General features: G+C 42.4%; 1 protein-coding gene across 2 annotated transcripts in view; it reads left to right on the forward strand.

Moving 5' to 3' along the window:
- PDGFRA (platelet derived growth factor receptor alpha) overlaps positions 1 to 16,596 on the forward strand; it is a 47,542-nt gene that overhangs the window by 8,855 nt on the left and 22,091 nt on the right. For both annotated transcript variants that reach the window (XM_056558145.1, XM_056558156.1), the window contains exons 2-6: positions 9,934 to 9,998; positions 10,854 to 11,180; positions 11,265 to 11,531; positions 15,515 to 15,645; positions 16,032 to 16,203. In XM_056558145.1, the coding sequence (XP_056414120.1) occupies positions 9,947 to 9,998; positions 10,854 to 11,180; positions 11,265 to 11,531; positions 15,515 to 15,645; positions 16,032 to 16,203 (949 nt within the window). In that variant the 5' untranslated portion in view covers positions 9,934 to 9,946. The remainder of the gene's footprint in view (positions 1 to 9,933; positions 9,999 to 10,853; positions 11,181 to 11,264; positions 11,532 to 15,514; positions 15,646 to 16,031; positions 16,204 to 16,596) is intronic.

Consider the following 16,596-nt stretch of genomic DNA (forward strand, 5'->3'; position numbering starts at 1 on the left):
GTATTTACTCTATAATTTGATTATTTTTCTTTACATGTTTCTTCACTGAAATTGTTTTAATTTGTTAACATATGGTATTATTTTTGAAAAGCAATACAGTGTTATAGCTTCAGAATGAACTATACAATTCAGGAGCCGCAGCTGGCACTGCTTCTGTATGCTTGTAATTGTGCCATCCTGGAGAGACACTGGCATCTATCTCTTTGGAACGTCTGTATGTAAACTAGGTATAACAGTGACCTCTAGAGGTTTCTGAGGGTACAGCAGCAGCCACAATTGGCTTTTTAAAGGGTGCCTCTCATCAAATAAACTTTTGATATATTTTAGATTAATGAATGTTGAATAACTTTCCAATAGCATGTTAATGAAAAATATGCTTCTTTCTATTGTATTTTTCCCGATCAGTCCTGTCAGCAAGCATTTCTGACTCATGCTGGAGTCCTAAACACTCAGAGCTGCCAGCCTGCTTTGTTCACAGCCAAACAGGCTGTGGACAAAGCAGGCTGGCAGCTCTGAGTGTTCTCTTTTGTGAACAAAGCAGACTGGCAGCTCATAGTGTTTAGGACTCCAGCATGAGTCTGAAATGATTGCTGCCAGGACTGGTAGGGAGACCCCTAGTGGTGATTTCTTCAAAGTGGAAAATTAAATAGAAAGAAGCATATTTTTTAATAACATGCAATTGTAAAGTTATTCTGCATACATTAATCTATAATATATCAAAAGTTTTTTTTATGAGAGGTACCCTTTAAACTTCAGCAGAGATCAGTTCATATCAATGTGTTGTACAATGTCATTGTTGTTTATTTTAAAATAATTTTTTTATACTTTTTTTTTTTATACTTTAGTGGATCGTATGCATTATATTTCATTATGTATGCTCTATATTTCAAGAAAAAAGTGAATAGTAGTTTATTGTGCAGAATTTTAGTATTATGTAGAAATATATGGCTAATATCAGCCAACAGTTGTTATTCTCTTCCACTGCTCCGGTATATCTCCATTGATAACTCCATTAGTTGTGTTAAAGGGGTACTCCGGTGAAAAACTTAAAAAAAACATTTTTTTAATCAACTGGTGCCATAAAGTTAAACAGATTTGTAAATTACTTCTATTAAAAAAAATCTTAATCCTTCCAGTACTTATTAGCTGCTGAATACTACAGAGGAAATTCTTTTCTTTTTGGAACACAGAGCTGTTTGCTGACATCATGACCACAGTGCTCTCTGCTGACACCTCTGTCCATTTTAAGAACTGTCCAGAGTAGGAGAAAATCCCCATAGAAAACATATTCTGCTCTGGACAGTTCCTAAAATGGACAGAGATGTCAGCAGAGAGCACCGTGGTCATGATGTCAGCAGAGAGCACTGTGTTCCAAAAAGAAAAGAATTTCCTCTGTAGTATTCAGCAGCTAATAAGTACTGGAAGGATTAAGATTTTTCTTAATAGAAAGAATTTCCTCTGTAGTATACAGCAGCTAATAAGTACTGAAAGGATGAATTTTTTTTTATAGAAGTAATTTACAAATCTGTTTAACTTTCTTGCACCAGTTGATTTAAAGAAAAAAGTTTTCCACTGGAGTACCCCTTTAAGGATTTAGAATAGTCACCACTGTGTGTATTGTTTATTATAAGGCTAGGTGCATATTACATATGGGAATTACATTTGGGGCACACATTTGAAATGTAGAAATTTGATTCCGTATGCTCTGATGTATTCAATACAGTTACATTCATCTGCCATTGAATATTGATATTTTTGCATACAGTTATATTGACAGCATAGTCGATTGCAGTTTACAATACATTCGAGGGAAAAAAATACTGTATAAAAAAAACTAGATGGGGCTTCAGGGCATTTGGCCCAAAGTTTAGCAGGAGAATGTACGCATTTGCGCCTACATTTACAATGAATAAAAACTCACATCTAATGGAATGTAATGGATTAGATCTTGCATTTTTATATTTTTACACTTTTGTAATCATTTAATCTGATGAATGGTGCCCAGGCCTTTTATAGATATAACCAGCAGTCTAGTTGTGACTGGATGTGACCATTAAAGGGCAAACTGAGATAAAAGAGAGACAGACTAGCATGGGGCGTCTTTAAAGCACTGAAGGTTATCTGACCCTAAAGCTGCAAGTACTTAGGGTCCCTCTACCCACAATTCCTTATTGGGGATTCTAGGATTCCGTCATATGTTATTTTAGGCTGATCATGATAAAGGGTAGAACTGTTACATCAGGGCTTAAAGGGGTTGTCCCAAAATTAAATGTTTTACCCTATCTTACTGATCAGAAGGGGGTCAGAATTAGAGATGAGCCAACTTACAGTAAATTGGCTCGTAGCGAACCTCGTAGCTCGGCTGTTGATTACTTTAGTCTGAATAAATTAGTTCAGCTTTCCAAGGGTTCCAGTTGCCTGGAAAAGGTGGATACAGTGCTAGGAGACCTAAGACTGTCATCCCAGACTTTTCAGGTAACCAGAGCCCTCGAAAAGCTGAACTAATTTACACAGACTAAAGTAATCAACAGCCGAGCTGCGAGGTTCGCTACGAGCCAATTTACTGTAAGTTCGCTCAACTCTGTTCAGAATGTGTGAACCCCCCACTGATCATGAGAACTCCCCTCCCAGTTAATGGAGCAGCACACACATACCCAGCCCCCACTTTATTCATTCTCTCTAGGGCTTCCAAACATTGCTGAGTTCAGTGCTACTCAATGTTTGGAAGCCCCATAGAGAATCAATAAAGTTGTGGCTGAGCATGAGCACTGCCACTCCATTCACTTGGGGGCAATTAACCTCATGATCGGTGGGGGTCCCAGCAGTCAGACCCCTAATTAGCTAGATATCCCCTCTCCTGTGGATAGAGGACAACTTTTATTCTTGGTATAACCTCCTTAATGGTTAGAACTGCATGGAGTTGGTATGTCCTTCCCATTCTCCTATGTGTTTTCTGTGGAAAACCAGGTTTCCTTCATAGCTGACTACATATTCATACCTATTAAATTAAAGATGGCCAACTATCTAATGCGCATCTTAAAGGGGTACTCCACTGGTACACATTTATATTTTTAATCAACTGGTGCAAGAAAGTTAAACAGATTTGTAAATTACTTCTATTAAAAAATCTTAATCCTTCCAGTAGTTATCAGCTGCTGTATACTACAGAGTAAGTTCTTTTCTTTTTGAATTTCCTTTCTGTCTGAGCACAGTGCTCTCTGCTGACACATCTGTCTATTTTAGGAACTTTCCAGAGCAGGATAGGTTTGCTAGGGGGACTTGCTTTTACTCTGGAAAGTTCCTAAAATGGACAAAGGGGTCAGCAGAGAGCACTGTGGACAGTCAGAAAGGAAATTCAAAAAGAAATGAACTTCCTCTGTAGTATACAGCAGCTGATAAGGACTAGAAGGATTAAGATATTTAAATAGAAGTAATTTACAAATCTGTTTAACTTTTTGGCACCAGTTGATTTAAAAGCAATGTTTTCCAGCGGAGTACCCCTATAAGTATGTTAGAAGGGAGAACAGATGGGCCTGTACATTTTAGCATGCGCCATCCCCTTTTTTGCAGAAACATTTGGTTGACAGCTATTGTATGTGAATGGCTAGCTTTAGGAAATCCGTCTTAAAGGGGTATTCCAGGAAAAAACTTTTATATATATATCCTGTATTTGTGACCCTTCCTTTTACTATAATAAGGAAGTTCTCACAATCTATCTATATAAAGCTCAATGTTTGTATGTACATGTTTGTGTATGTATGTATATATGTTCTAGCTTAAAGGGGTATTCCAGGAAAAAACTTATTTTTTTTAATATCAACTGGCTCCAGAAAGTTAAACAGATTTGTAAATTACTTCTATTAAAAAATCTTACTCCTTCCAATAATTATCAGCTGCTGAAGTCTAGTTGTTCTTTTCTGTCTGGCAACAGTGCTCTCTGCTGACATCTCTGCTTGTCTCGGGAACTGCACAGAGTAGAAGAGGTTTGCTATGGGGATTTGCTTCTACTCTGGACAGTTCCCGAGACACGTGTCATCAGAGAGCACTTAGACAGAAAAGAACAACTCAACTTCAGCAGCTCATAAGTACTGACAGGATTAAGATTTTTTTTAAGAGAATTAATTTACAAATCTGTTTAACTCTCTGGAACCAGTTGATATATAAAAAAAAGTTTTTTTCCTGGATAACCCCTTTACATATTATGTTATAGAGCAGAAGAGTAGAGCAGATTGCTACATGGTTATTTGGGAAAACATAATATAATTTGTCATTGTTTCATCACTGTTTAGGAGTCCAGTAGGAGTCCATTGCTTTTTTTTGCAACCAGTGTGCCTCCAGCTGTTGCAAAACTACAACTCCCAGCATTGCAACAGCTGGAGGCACACTGGTTGGGTAACACAAAAAAAACTTGTCTTTTGAGTCCCACAGTCATGGGCGTGAGGTTTATTATGCTGTCTGCCTCCCTCTCAGCAGGAAACCATAATGATTCTTCCAGGACAGTGACCCCTTATGAGGATGACGGTGCAGTGTATGACCCCCCTGCTTCTACATGGCCATATACTAATAAACCATGAGACCTTTAACCCTTTTAGTTGTACTACATATTTATATACACAGTTGTGTTAGCCGCATCCTCTTCTTGCCATTTTCACATTAAGTGGAGGCTTATATCCCGAGCATATAAACCATAAGGAAACTCATATACATTAATGGGAAATGCAATGACCTAGCGGGTATAGAATAAACATATATTGCAATGTCTCCTCTTCCATTTCCTTCGAAGAGATTATCTACCAAAAAACAGACCATAGCGTCACATAGTAGATATTTGGCGAAAATAAAATGTAGGGTAGTAACCCATAGCAACCAATCAGGTCGCTGCTTCCGTTTATCAAAAAGGCTTTAAAAAAAATAAGAGCTATGAGCAACTGCTCCATCTTTCTTTTCCATCAGTTTCCAATGAGTTATTTAAAGGGGTACTCCCCTGGAAAAAACATTTTTTGTTTGTTTTTTTGTTACTGTTGTAAATTACTTCAATTAAAAAATCTTAATCCTTCCAGCACGACCTTTGCTCCATTCATTGCCTGTGGGCCTTCCAAACCTTGTAGAATGCTGAGAGAACCCCCCCCCCCTTTACTTGTCAAGCACTGCCCCCATACTTTACAATCAGGATTAAAGGATTACTCCACTGGAAAATATTTTTTCTTAAATCAACTATTGCCAGAAAGTTAAACAGATTTGTAAATTAATTCTAGTTAAAAAAATCTTAATCCTTCCAGTACTTATCAGCTGCTATATACTCCACAGGAAATTCTTTTCTTTTTGAATTTCCTTTCTGTCTGACCACAGTGCTCTCTGCTGACACCTCTGTCTATTTTAGGAACTGTCCAGAGCAGGATAGGTTTGTTATGGGGATTTGCTCCTACTCTGGACAGTTCCTGACATGGACAGAGGTGTCAGCAGAAAGCACTGTGGTCAGACAAAAAGGAAATTCAAAAAGAAAACAACTTCCTGTGGATCATACAGAAGCTGATACGTACTGGAAGGGTTAAGATTTTTAAATAGAGGTAATTGTCACGATGCCGGCTGGCAGGAGGTGGATCCTCTGTGCCAGAGAGGGATGGCGAGGACCGTGCTAGTGGACCGGTTCTAAGACACTACTGGTTTTCACCAGAGCCCGCCGCAAAGCGGGATGGTCTTGCTGCGGCGGTAGTGACCAGGTCGTATCCACTAGCAACGGCACCTCTCTGGCTGCTGAAGATAGGCGTGGTACAAGGGAGTAGGCAGAAGCAAAGTCGGACGTAGCAGAAGGTCGGGGGCAGGCGGCAAGGTTCGTAGTCAGGGGAGAAAGCAGTAGTTCTGGTACACAGGGTATAAACACACAAAACGCTTTCACTAGGCACAAGGGCAACAAGATCCGGCAGGGAAGTGCAAGGGAGGAGACTAGATATAGCCAGGGAACAGGTGGGAACCAATTAAGCTAATTGGGCCAGGCACCAATCATTGGTGCACTGGCCCTTTAAGTCTCAGGGAGCTGGCGCGCGCGCGCCCTAGAGAGCGGAGCCGCGCGCGCCAGCACATGACCGCAGGAGACGGGAACGGGTAAGTGACCTGGGATGCGATTCGCGAGCGGGCGCGTCCCGCTGTGCGAATCGCATCCCCAACGGCCATGACAGAGCAGCGCTCCCGGTCAGCGGGACTGACCGGGAAGCTGCAGGGAGAAAGACGCCGTGAGCGCTCCGGGGAGGAGCGGGGACCCGGAGCGCTAGGCGTAACAGTACCCCCCCCTTAGGTCTCCCCTTTTTTTTGTCCGGTGACTGCCTCCCCTGGGATGAGGACACCGGGAAGGAATGGATGGTTTCCTCAATGGCAGGCAGTACAGCAGGAGTAGGAATGGGGAGGGAGGGCAGAGGGCGAGACCTGGCACGGGGCAGTGTGACACCAGGACGAGGGCCATGAGGGGACACAGAGGTTTGCCTGATGGGACTGGGAGGGGGGGAGAGGCATTTCCTGTGGCAGGCAGAGTCCTTAATGACCTTAGGGGGAGCGGATACAGGAGGAACCACAGAGTCACGGCAAGGGTTACTGGGAACCGGTCTTAGACAGTCCTTGGAACAAGAGGGCCCCCAACTCTTGATCTCCCCAGTGGACCAATCCAGGGTTGGGGAATGAAGTTGAAGCCAGGGAAGTCCAAGGAGAATTTCCGAGGTGCAATTGGGGAGGACCAAAAGTTCAATCCTCTCGTGATGAGATCCGATGCTCATTAGAAGGGGCTCCGTGCGGAAGCGTATGGTACAATCCAACCTGGCTCCGTTGACCGCGGAAACGTGGAGTGGCTTGACAAGACGGGTCACCGGAATGCGGAATTTATTCACTAAGGATTCCCGAATAAAATTCCCAGAAGCTCCAGAGTCCAGGCAGGCCACGGCTGAGAGGGGAGAGCTGGCTGAAGTGGAAATCCGAACAGGTACCGTGAGACGTGGAGAAGCCGACTTGGCATCAAGAGACGCCACACCCACGAGAGCTGGGTGCGAGCGTGCGTTTCCCAGACGTGGAGGACGGATTGGGCAATCCACCAAAAAATGTTCAGTACTGGCACAGTATAGACAAAGATTCTCTTCCTTACGGCGATTCCTCTCTTCCAGGGTCAGGCGAGACCGATCCACTTGCATGGCCTCCTCGGCGGGAGGCCTAGGCGCAGATTGCAGTGGAGACTGTGGGAGAGGTGTCCAGAGATCTAAGTCTTTTTCCTGGCGGAGCTCTTGATGCCTCTCAGAAAAACGCATGTCAATGCGAGTGGCTAGATGAATGAGTTCATGCAGGTTAGCAGGAGTCTCTCGTGCGGCCAGAACATCTTTAATGTTGCTGGATAGGCCTTTTTTAAAGGTCGCGCAGAGAGCCTCATTATTCCAGGATAGTTCAGAAGCAAGAGTACGGAATTGTATGGCGTACTCGCCAACGGAGGAATTACCCTGGACCAGGTTCAGCAGGGCAGTCTCAGCAGAAGAGGCTCGGGCAGGTTCCTCAAAGACGCTTCGAATTTCCGAGAAGAAGGAGTGTACAGAGGCAGTGACGGGGTCATCGCGGTCCCAGAGCGGTGTGGCCCATGACAGGGCTTTTCCAGACAGAAGGCTGACTACGAAAGCCACCTTAGACCTTTCAGTAGGAAACTGATCCGACATCATCTCCAAGTGCAAGGAACATTGCGAAAGAAAGCCACGGCAAAACTTAGAGTCCCCATTAAATTTGTCCGGCAAGGACAGGCGGAGGCTAGGAGTGGCCACTCGCTGCGGAAGGGGTGCAGGAGGTGGCGGAGGAGATGATTGCTGCTGCAGTTGCGACTGAAGTTGGTGCACAATGGTGGACATTTCCGACAGCCGGTGGGATAGATGGGCGATCTGTCGGGATTGCTGGGCGACCACCGTGGTGAGATCAGAGATGGACTGCTGGGGAACCTCAGCGGGATCCATGGCCGGATCTACTGTCACGATGCCGGCTGGCAGGAGGTGGATCCTCTGTGCCAGAGAGGGATGGCGAGGACCGTGCTAGTGGACCGGTTCTAAGACACTACTGGTTTTCACCAGAGCCCGCCGCAAAGCGGGATGGTCTTGCTGCGGCGGTAGTGACCAGGTCGTATCCACTAGCAACGGCACCTCTCTGGCTGCTGAAGATAGGCGTGGTACAAGGGAGTAGGCAGAAGCAAAGTCGGACGTAGCAGAAGGTCGGGGGCAGGCGGCAAGGTTCGTAGTCAGGGGAGAAAGCAGTAGTTCTGGTACACAGGGTATAAACACACAAAACGCTTTCACTAGGCACAAGGGCAACAAGATCCGGCAGGGAAGTGCAAGGGAGGAGACTAGATATAGCCAGGGAACAGGTGGGAACCAATTAAGCTAATTGGGCCAGGCACCAATCATTGGTGCACTGGCCCTTTAAGTCTCAGGGAGCTGGCGCGCGCGCGCCCTAGAGAGCGGAGCCGCGCGCGCCAGCACATGACCGCAGGAGACGGGAACGGGTAAGTGACCTGGGATGCGATTCGCGAGCGGGCGCGTCCCGCTGTGCGAATCGCATCCCCAACGGCCATGACAGAGCAGCGCTCCCGGTCAGCGGGACTGACCGGGAAGCTGCAGGGAGAAAGACGCCGTGAGCGCTCCGGGGAGGAGCGGGGACCCGGAGCGCTAGGCGTAACAGTAATTTACAAATCTGTTTAACTTTCTGGCACCAGTTGATTTAAATTTTTTTTTTCCAGTGTAGTACCCCTTTAATCCTGACTGTAAAGTAAGGGGGCAGTGCTCAGCAAGTAAAGGGGGGTGGGGTTTTTGTCAGCATTCTGCAAGGTTTGGAAGGACCACAGGCAATGATTGGAGCGAAGGCTGTGCTGCCTACTTCATTGATTTGGGGCCACAATTGTAGTGTGTTCTCAGGATCGGGGGCATTTGGACCCCCATAAATCTACAAGTTATCATTTATAGTTCATTATGTACATTATACAGAAAATGTTGCACTACTTGAAATCAATGGCTGACTATGTAAGACATACTGGGATCACCATAACAAGAACACTCTAAGTTAGCGGCACCATAATATAACTTAGACAATAATGCACAGTGTTTGTACCCCTCTCTCTCCCAACCAATTTCTGTATCACCTGCGCAGGTCCCGCCCTCGGCTTGTTGCACACACTAGTAGAAAGAAGATCGTCCAGCGCAGGGTGTGCAGGTAAAATCTTGCTTTTATTAGAATATTCCAACAGAAATCACATACAGAGGATAGTGTCTGACGCGTTTCGCGTCAGACACTATCCTCTGTATGTGATTTCTGTTGAAATATTCTAATAAAAACAAGATTTTACCTGTACACCCTGCGCTGGACGATCTTCTTTCTCATAATATAACTTACATGAGAGGGGATAAGAGAGAAAAACTGCCCATTCTTACATCCTTTTACCCCCTAACAGGACATATTTGGAAAGGTTGCCTAAGACAGCACAGAAATGCGAGAGGAATACTCCTGCACTCTATTTATTTTTAGTGATGTAGAAATGTTCTTTTGGGGACTATATTATCCGGCTACATCTGTAATAATAAGTGAAAAAATAATAGACAAGTAGTTTGAGACTCCGAAAAGAACTAAAATCCCAGAATTTCAAGTGATGCCAGGGAATGCGGAGCTGCGGAGGCTGCCAAAGCCTGAGACATTCAGACACCGGGGCAGGACAGAGCTGCAGCAAGTGAATACAGTATAATACGTTGTCCTATATATATATATATATATATATATATATATATATATATATATATATATCATTATTCCACCTACCGTGCAGTAGATTGTAAGCCTTGGAGAACAGGTCTTCTTATGTATGGTAATTTCATATGAATATGTATGTCAAAGTATCACATGTATTCCTAATATTTCTATTTTTTTTTATTGCAGTTCCAAAAAAATTATGGCCCAAGCCACAAGGACGTTCCCTTTATTGGGATGTGTCCTGTTCTTAGGTAAGTTTCTTTTGACTTGACTTTTGTTTTTAGTACGTACCTGGCAGACAGTAATGGACATGCTTAGGAAGGATCTGCGCTTGTCTTGGGGCTAAATGACTATGTTCTGAGATTACCATAATACTGTATTGTGGCTAGCTTTTTGTGAACTGGCAATTCCTGTTTCTTTTTTGCCTACAAATGGGGTGAAAATCCCATAAGAATTGTGAGAAAACCATCACACACAGGTACAGACACTATATTATGAAATACACTAACTTTACAGCCCCTGTAGTATAGTCAAATAAAAAAAGATTCCTGGAATACCCCTTTAAATGCTTATGCCAGATGTAGCACAATCAGGATTAGCATTATTTGTAATATTCAGTGGTGTACATAGAAGGGGGAACCATAGCAAAGATCAAAATGGACCTGCTTTTACAGCATCGGATTTTGCTCCCCAGACTACAAAGGCAGAAATGACCCTTAGGTCAATATCCCCATCCCTTTGAGGTCAGTGCATTTTTCCTGGGGTAGGGAGTCCTGAATAGTTTCCTACTAGTAGCAATGGGACCAACCATGGCTAGGTCCTCTCTCTCTCTCTCTCTCTCTCTCTCTCTCTCTCTCTCTCTCTCTCTCTCTCTCTCTCTCTCTCTTTCTTTCTCTCTCTCCAAATGTCCCATAGCAACTACATGGTCGGTCTCTGTGGTATGTACGCCATTGGTGATACCCTATTGACAGATAAGTCTGCAGATAATCTGGCATATCCAATGCCCAAACCCACAAAAACGTCTTGGCTATTGACAAATACAAACATAGTATCTATGAATTGAGTATTGAAGGTTAAACTTACCACTTTGCCATATTGCATTCTAGGTCCGTGGCTTATCTGTGGTCAGCTTCCCTTACCTGTAATCTTTCCAGCAAAAAATGAAACAGTCATACAGTTGCACGATTCCTTTACCATAAGGTGTACCGGGGATAGTGAACTCAGCTGGGATCACCCCGTCTGGGTCGATGATGAGAATGAAGCTAACAATATCATCATTCGAAGTGAAGAAAACAACAGTGGCCAATTTGTATCTGTGCTAGAAGTGAAGAACGCTTCTGCCCATTATACCGGAACCTACAACTGTTATTACATTGACATCCGGGGCGAGGTCAACGAGAACGAAGGCACAGAAATATATGTTTATGTTCCAGGTTGGTGTATACCCTATCCATGAAAGAAATGTAAATGTACAAACAGCTTGTAGCTTGGTATTTATGTGCTCCGTTTTCTTTCAGATCCTGAAGTGCCCTTTGTCCGATCTGTCATGTTTGACCACATCATTTTAGTATCAGAAGATGAAATTGCCACTATTGCTTGCCGGATCACCGATCCCAACATCCACGTGACTTTAAGGAACAAAGATGAAGACAAAATTGTAGATGCCTTCTATGACAGCAAGCTAGGCTTTCTTGGGATTTTCCCAACTGCAACATATGTCTGTGAAGCAACAGTCAATGGCGTGGTCTTCAAGACTGAAGATTTTATAGTGCAAACGTGGAAAGGTATGGTCAACGTCTACACATAAACTTTTAGTTGCATGTACATTGATCAGCAACTCCAAAAGTTATATGGAGTCATTGTCATTCTCTAGTTTAGAACAATATTTCCAAATCTGTGTCTCCATAACTGGTTTAAATGAAAACTACCATCATTCTCCGACAGTCAAAGGCACTACAGCAGTGTCTTCCAACAGGGGGCCTCCAGTTGTTGTAAAACTACACCTCCCAGCATGCTAGGAGTTGTAGTTTTGCAACAGCTGGAGGCCCACTGGTTGGGAAACACTGCTCTACAAGTACAGGAACCCAACTGGTCTCATCTATAAATAATGTAAATGTAGAATAAATTGTGTTATCATGGCAACCAAGTCACTGTTACAATATATAAATTGGTTTTCTATAGACAAAGGAGGTCATCTATTAGGTTGCGCCAGTAACAAAGATACCCAGATGGTAATTTTCAAGCAAAATTGCTATTTATGCAGGAAAAATGAGCGTTATTTGGGGCATGTACGTGGCTGTGCTGGCCTCACATAGAGGGAGAATGCCGGGGGCAAGTCATCCTCAAATGCGGCTTTCAGGCCAATTTGGGACACCAAAAGTTGCAAAAATATACGCCAGCTCTGATATATATTTCTGCCCTTTCTTTTCATTCAAAACCCCCTATTTCTATCTGATTTATTAAAGAGTACCCATCATGATCTAAACTTTCCCTAATCCCCCCTCCATCTGCCCTTGACTCTCACTGGCACTATCCCTTTCTTTTTATTCAAAACTCCCTATTTATTTTAATTCAAAAATGTTAATATATTTTAACATAATTTTAAATTATTATTTTAATTCAAAACCCCCTAACCTGATTTATTGTCGCAAGAGAAGCTTAAAGAGTACCTATCATGATCTAAACTCTCTCTAATTCCCCCTCCATCTGCCTTTGACACTATCCCTTTCTTTTAATTCAAAACCCCCTATTTCTACCTAATTTATTGTCTTCTTGGCTGCTCATTCAGTCGTCCTAGTGTCAGAGAGGAAGGGGGCGTGGCCCAGCATAGAGGCTGTGAACACAGCAGCCAGCAGCTCTGAATCTTCTCCTCTCTGTTTACAAGTGCATGTGCAGAAAGAAGAAAGATCGGAGCTCAGATAGTAAAATAAATGAGGGCATGCAGTAAGGCAGAGTCAGGAGTATGCCCTGCTGTGCTATTAGCACAGTGCTGGCTCCTGCCTGTCTCATTGACAAGCAGGGAGCAGTGCTGAGCTTGTCTGTGTCCCAACTGCAGTCTGAGATTTAGGACTAGAGCATGATTTGGAAATCTATAAAAAAGACATGCGGCCAGGATTGGTAGTGAGACCCCTAAAAAAAAAAAAAAAAAAAAAAAAACACTTAGTCTCGAGGTGATAACAGGTGCTCAACTCCAAGTGCAATTGTGCACATACATTGGAGTAGAGGACCCGCACCTATGGACCAGAATGTGGTTTCACTCCTGTGGTAGATATATACAATGATATTAACTAATCTTCAAAACTGATGTAAAATTGAGACATTAGCCAGTATATCCTTATATGAAGGAAATACCTGAGCCCGCACACCCCCCCAAGGTTTCTCAAGTGATGCGGGACCTATCCACTAACCTACCTGGCCAGATACATAAAACCAGGAACAAAATTACAGCAGCCTTAGGTCCAACTTGCAGATTGCTCCTCAGTCACCTCCAGTGTGAATCTAAGCACACATACGATGGGAGGGAGTAGACAAGCTACAAGCCCCACTCTTGCTGGTATATATAGCAGGCCTCACAGGTGAAACCCTAACGCTACCCAATAAGATAAAAGGGTGCATTGGTATAAGCCTTAAAAGACGCTTGCCGGCTTATATTTGCATAGAAATGGCTATAGCAGGAAACGCAACCCCAAGTGCAGTTGTGCACCTTCACTGGGGCAGAGGTCCTGCACTTGTCAACCGTTGCTATGGGCGATCCCCAGCTAAAATTGCATACAATGGAGGATGCCTGCAGACGGTCACAAGTGCCACAACCGCATCCTGACACCTGATAAAAGTGTATGTGGATACGTACAACATGACTAACTTCAAAGAAAAAACACTTAGTCTCGAGGTGATAACAGGGGCTCAACTCCAAGTGCAATTGTGCACATACATTGGAGTAGAAGACCCGCACCTATGGACCAGAATGTGGAGAATGTGGAGACCCCTAGTGGTAATTTTTTCAAAGTGGAAAATTAAATAGAAAGAAGCATATTTTTTAATAACATACAATTGGAAAGTTATTCTGTATACATTAATCTATAATATATCAAAAGTTTTTTTGATGAAAGATACCCTTTAATAAATCTAAGGGACTAAAAATGGGTGGAGCTTTACAAACATAAGGCGTACTAAACCACCACATATATTGCTATACCTCTAACAACATTGCAAGAGGCTTCCTCTCCAGATCAATTGATGAAAAGCATATATCATATTGTCATATTTAAAATATCATATTTAAAATGTTTTGTTTGGGTTAAATCCCTCTAAGAGATACACTTCAGGACTAATTCTATGTACACGACCTATGGCCTAGATCATTTTTTGGAATGTGAATTGACTTGGTGTCATCACAGGGAATGTGGGAAAACCAAACGTCTTTTTCCGATAGTAGTTACATAGTTACCAAGATAATTCTTGTATCCTAAACATATAATATAATGGACAATTAACGAGTCAGACAATGTATATTCTTAAAACAAGGGATTAGGAAGTTACTAAACTATTTGCCAAGTCTGTGGTCTCCATAATAAAATAGAACCCAGAGGAAAGGCTTAAGGGCTCTCACTTCTGTGTTTGTGACCCTTCCTTTTACTATAATAAGGACGTTCTCACAATCTATCTATATAAAACTCAATGTTTGTATGTACATGTTTGTGTATGTATGTATATATGTTCTAGCTTAAAGGGGTATTCCACAAAAAAAACTTTTTTTTAATATCAACTAGCTCCAGAAAGTTAAACAGATTTGTAAATTACTTCTATAAAAAAAAATCTTAATCCTTCTAATAATTATCTGCTTCTGAAGTTGAGTTGTTCTTTTCTGTCTGGCAACAGTGCTCTCTGCTGACATCTCTGCTTGTCTCGGGAACTGCACAGAGTAGAAGAAAATTGCTATGGGGATTTGCTTCTACTATGGACTGTTCCCCAGACAGGTGTCATCATAGAGCACTTAGACAGAAAAGAACAACTCATCTTCAGCAGCGTATAAGTACTGAAAGGATTACGATTTTTTTATAGAAGTAATTTACAAATCTGTTTAACTTTCTGGAGACAGTTAATATATTTTAAAAAAAAGTTTTTTTTTTCTGGATAACCCCTTTAACTATCAAATGGCTGGAGATATTTTGTTGAAACCTAGTACACATACTTCAATGTCATCTAAAATAGAGTTAAATCAACCCTAACCCACCCCCATTTATGAGGGTGTTTTTTTGGCTTAAGCCCCATGCCAGTCTATGGGACTTTTGGTACATCTCTTGATGTATAGGAAATGGGATATGATGTCAGGATATGAGGATGCCATATGAGAACAGGATATGAGGTCAGGGACGGGATATGAGGTCGGGACATAGAGACGGGATATGAGATCAGGACATGGGGACGGGATATGAGGATGAGATATAAGGTCTGGACATGAGCACAGGATATGAGGTTGGGATATGTGGAAGGGTTATGAGGACAGCATATAAGGAAGGGATATGAGGACAGGATATGAGATCGGGATACGAGGACAACAAATTAGGTCAGCATATGAGGTTGGAATATAAGGATGGGATATGAGGTCGAGAGCATCTTTGTTGCTTCTGCTCTCCTACAAGGTTTAGGTAGAAAGACTCAACGACATAGGTATTTTTGCTAGTCTGGAATAAAAGAGGAAAATAATGTTTACTGCTTGACTACTGTATTATAATGCAGTAACAAAAATGTTCATGTTTTCTTGCAGCAAATAAAAACATCAGTGTGGAAATGCAGACAACAAAGACAGTTTTCAGATCAGGAGAAACCATCACTATTTCCTGCATCGTCCTAGACAATGAAGTTGTTAATTTGGCATGGAATTATCCAGGGCAGCACGTAAGTTATAATCAGGTGGCATGTGAAAAGGTCATTCTATAGGGAAGGGGTAGGCTGGGCTCCTATTGTCTTCTCTATCTATTTGTGTCACCTTTTGCTGTAATCCTGTATAGCTCTCTTTCTAGCAGACTCCTACTTATCATCACAGGCAGAACAGGAAGCCTCAGTTTAGTTTTAGGCTTAGTGGTCAGAATGAATACTGAATATTTTAAGAAATATTTTAAAATATAGACAGTAAAATGGAAAATGAGGAAAAACATAACCAAAAATTGTTAAAAAAATATGTCTAAATTAAAAAACTATAAAAGACATGAAACCCATAGAAGGCTACTGCCTAACCATAGTCCTAGCATGGTCTCACATATGAATGTTTCTTGTGATTGCAGAGAGGAGTCGGTGACAAGAAAGTTGAAGAAACCAAAGTTCCTAAGCAGAAGCTGGAATACACCCTTACCATACCCAATGCAACAGTCCTGGATTCTGGGGAATATGAGTGTATGGTCACCAGTGCTATGGAGGATATTACAGAAGTAAAAAAGGTCAACATGACGGTTCATGGTAAGTATGAGGTAATAATATCCATAAGCAATAAAAGATTGGAAATCTGTGATTTATACAATTTACTAAACAACTAAGTGGTTAAAAATGACTACAAGTATCTAAGGGATATTTCCTTTAGTACGATAATCCTACATATGTCATCACTCTCGAATACAGCTAGTGGCCTATGTATAGTCTTTAGGCTTATTTTACACTACCATTGTCACACGAGAATAGCAGGAGAAAAAATAATGCTTGTGCTGTCTTTTTCTCCCGCTACTCCCGCTGAAAAACAGCGGTGCCTAACAGACCCCATTGACATTAATGGGTCCATCGGGACCCGCTGTTGCCCGTTGCGCCCCGTCAAAAAGACGGCCTTCAAACTAAAAAAAAAAAGAGACAGTTCTTTGA

Source organism: Hyla sarda, chromosome 1, assembly GCF_029499605.1.
Source record: "Hyla sarda isolate aHylSar1 chromosome 1, aHylSar1.hap1, whole genome shotgun sequence".
Lineage (NCBI taxonomy): Eukaryota > Metazoa > Chordata > Amphibia > Anura > Hylidae > Hyla > Hyla sarda.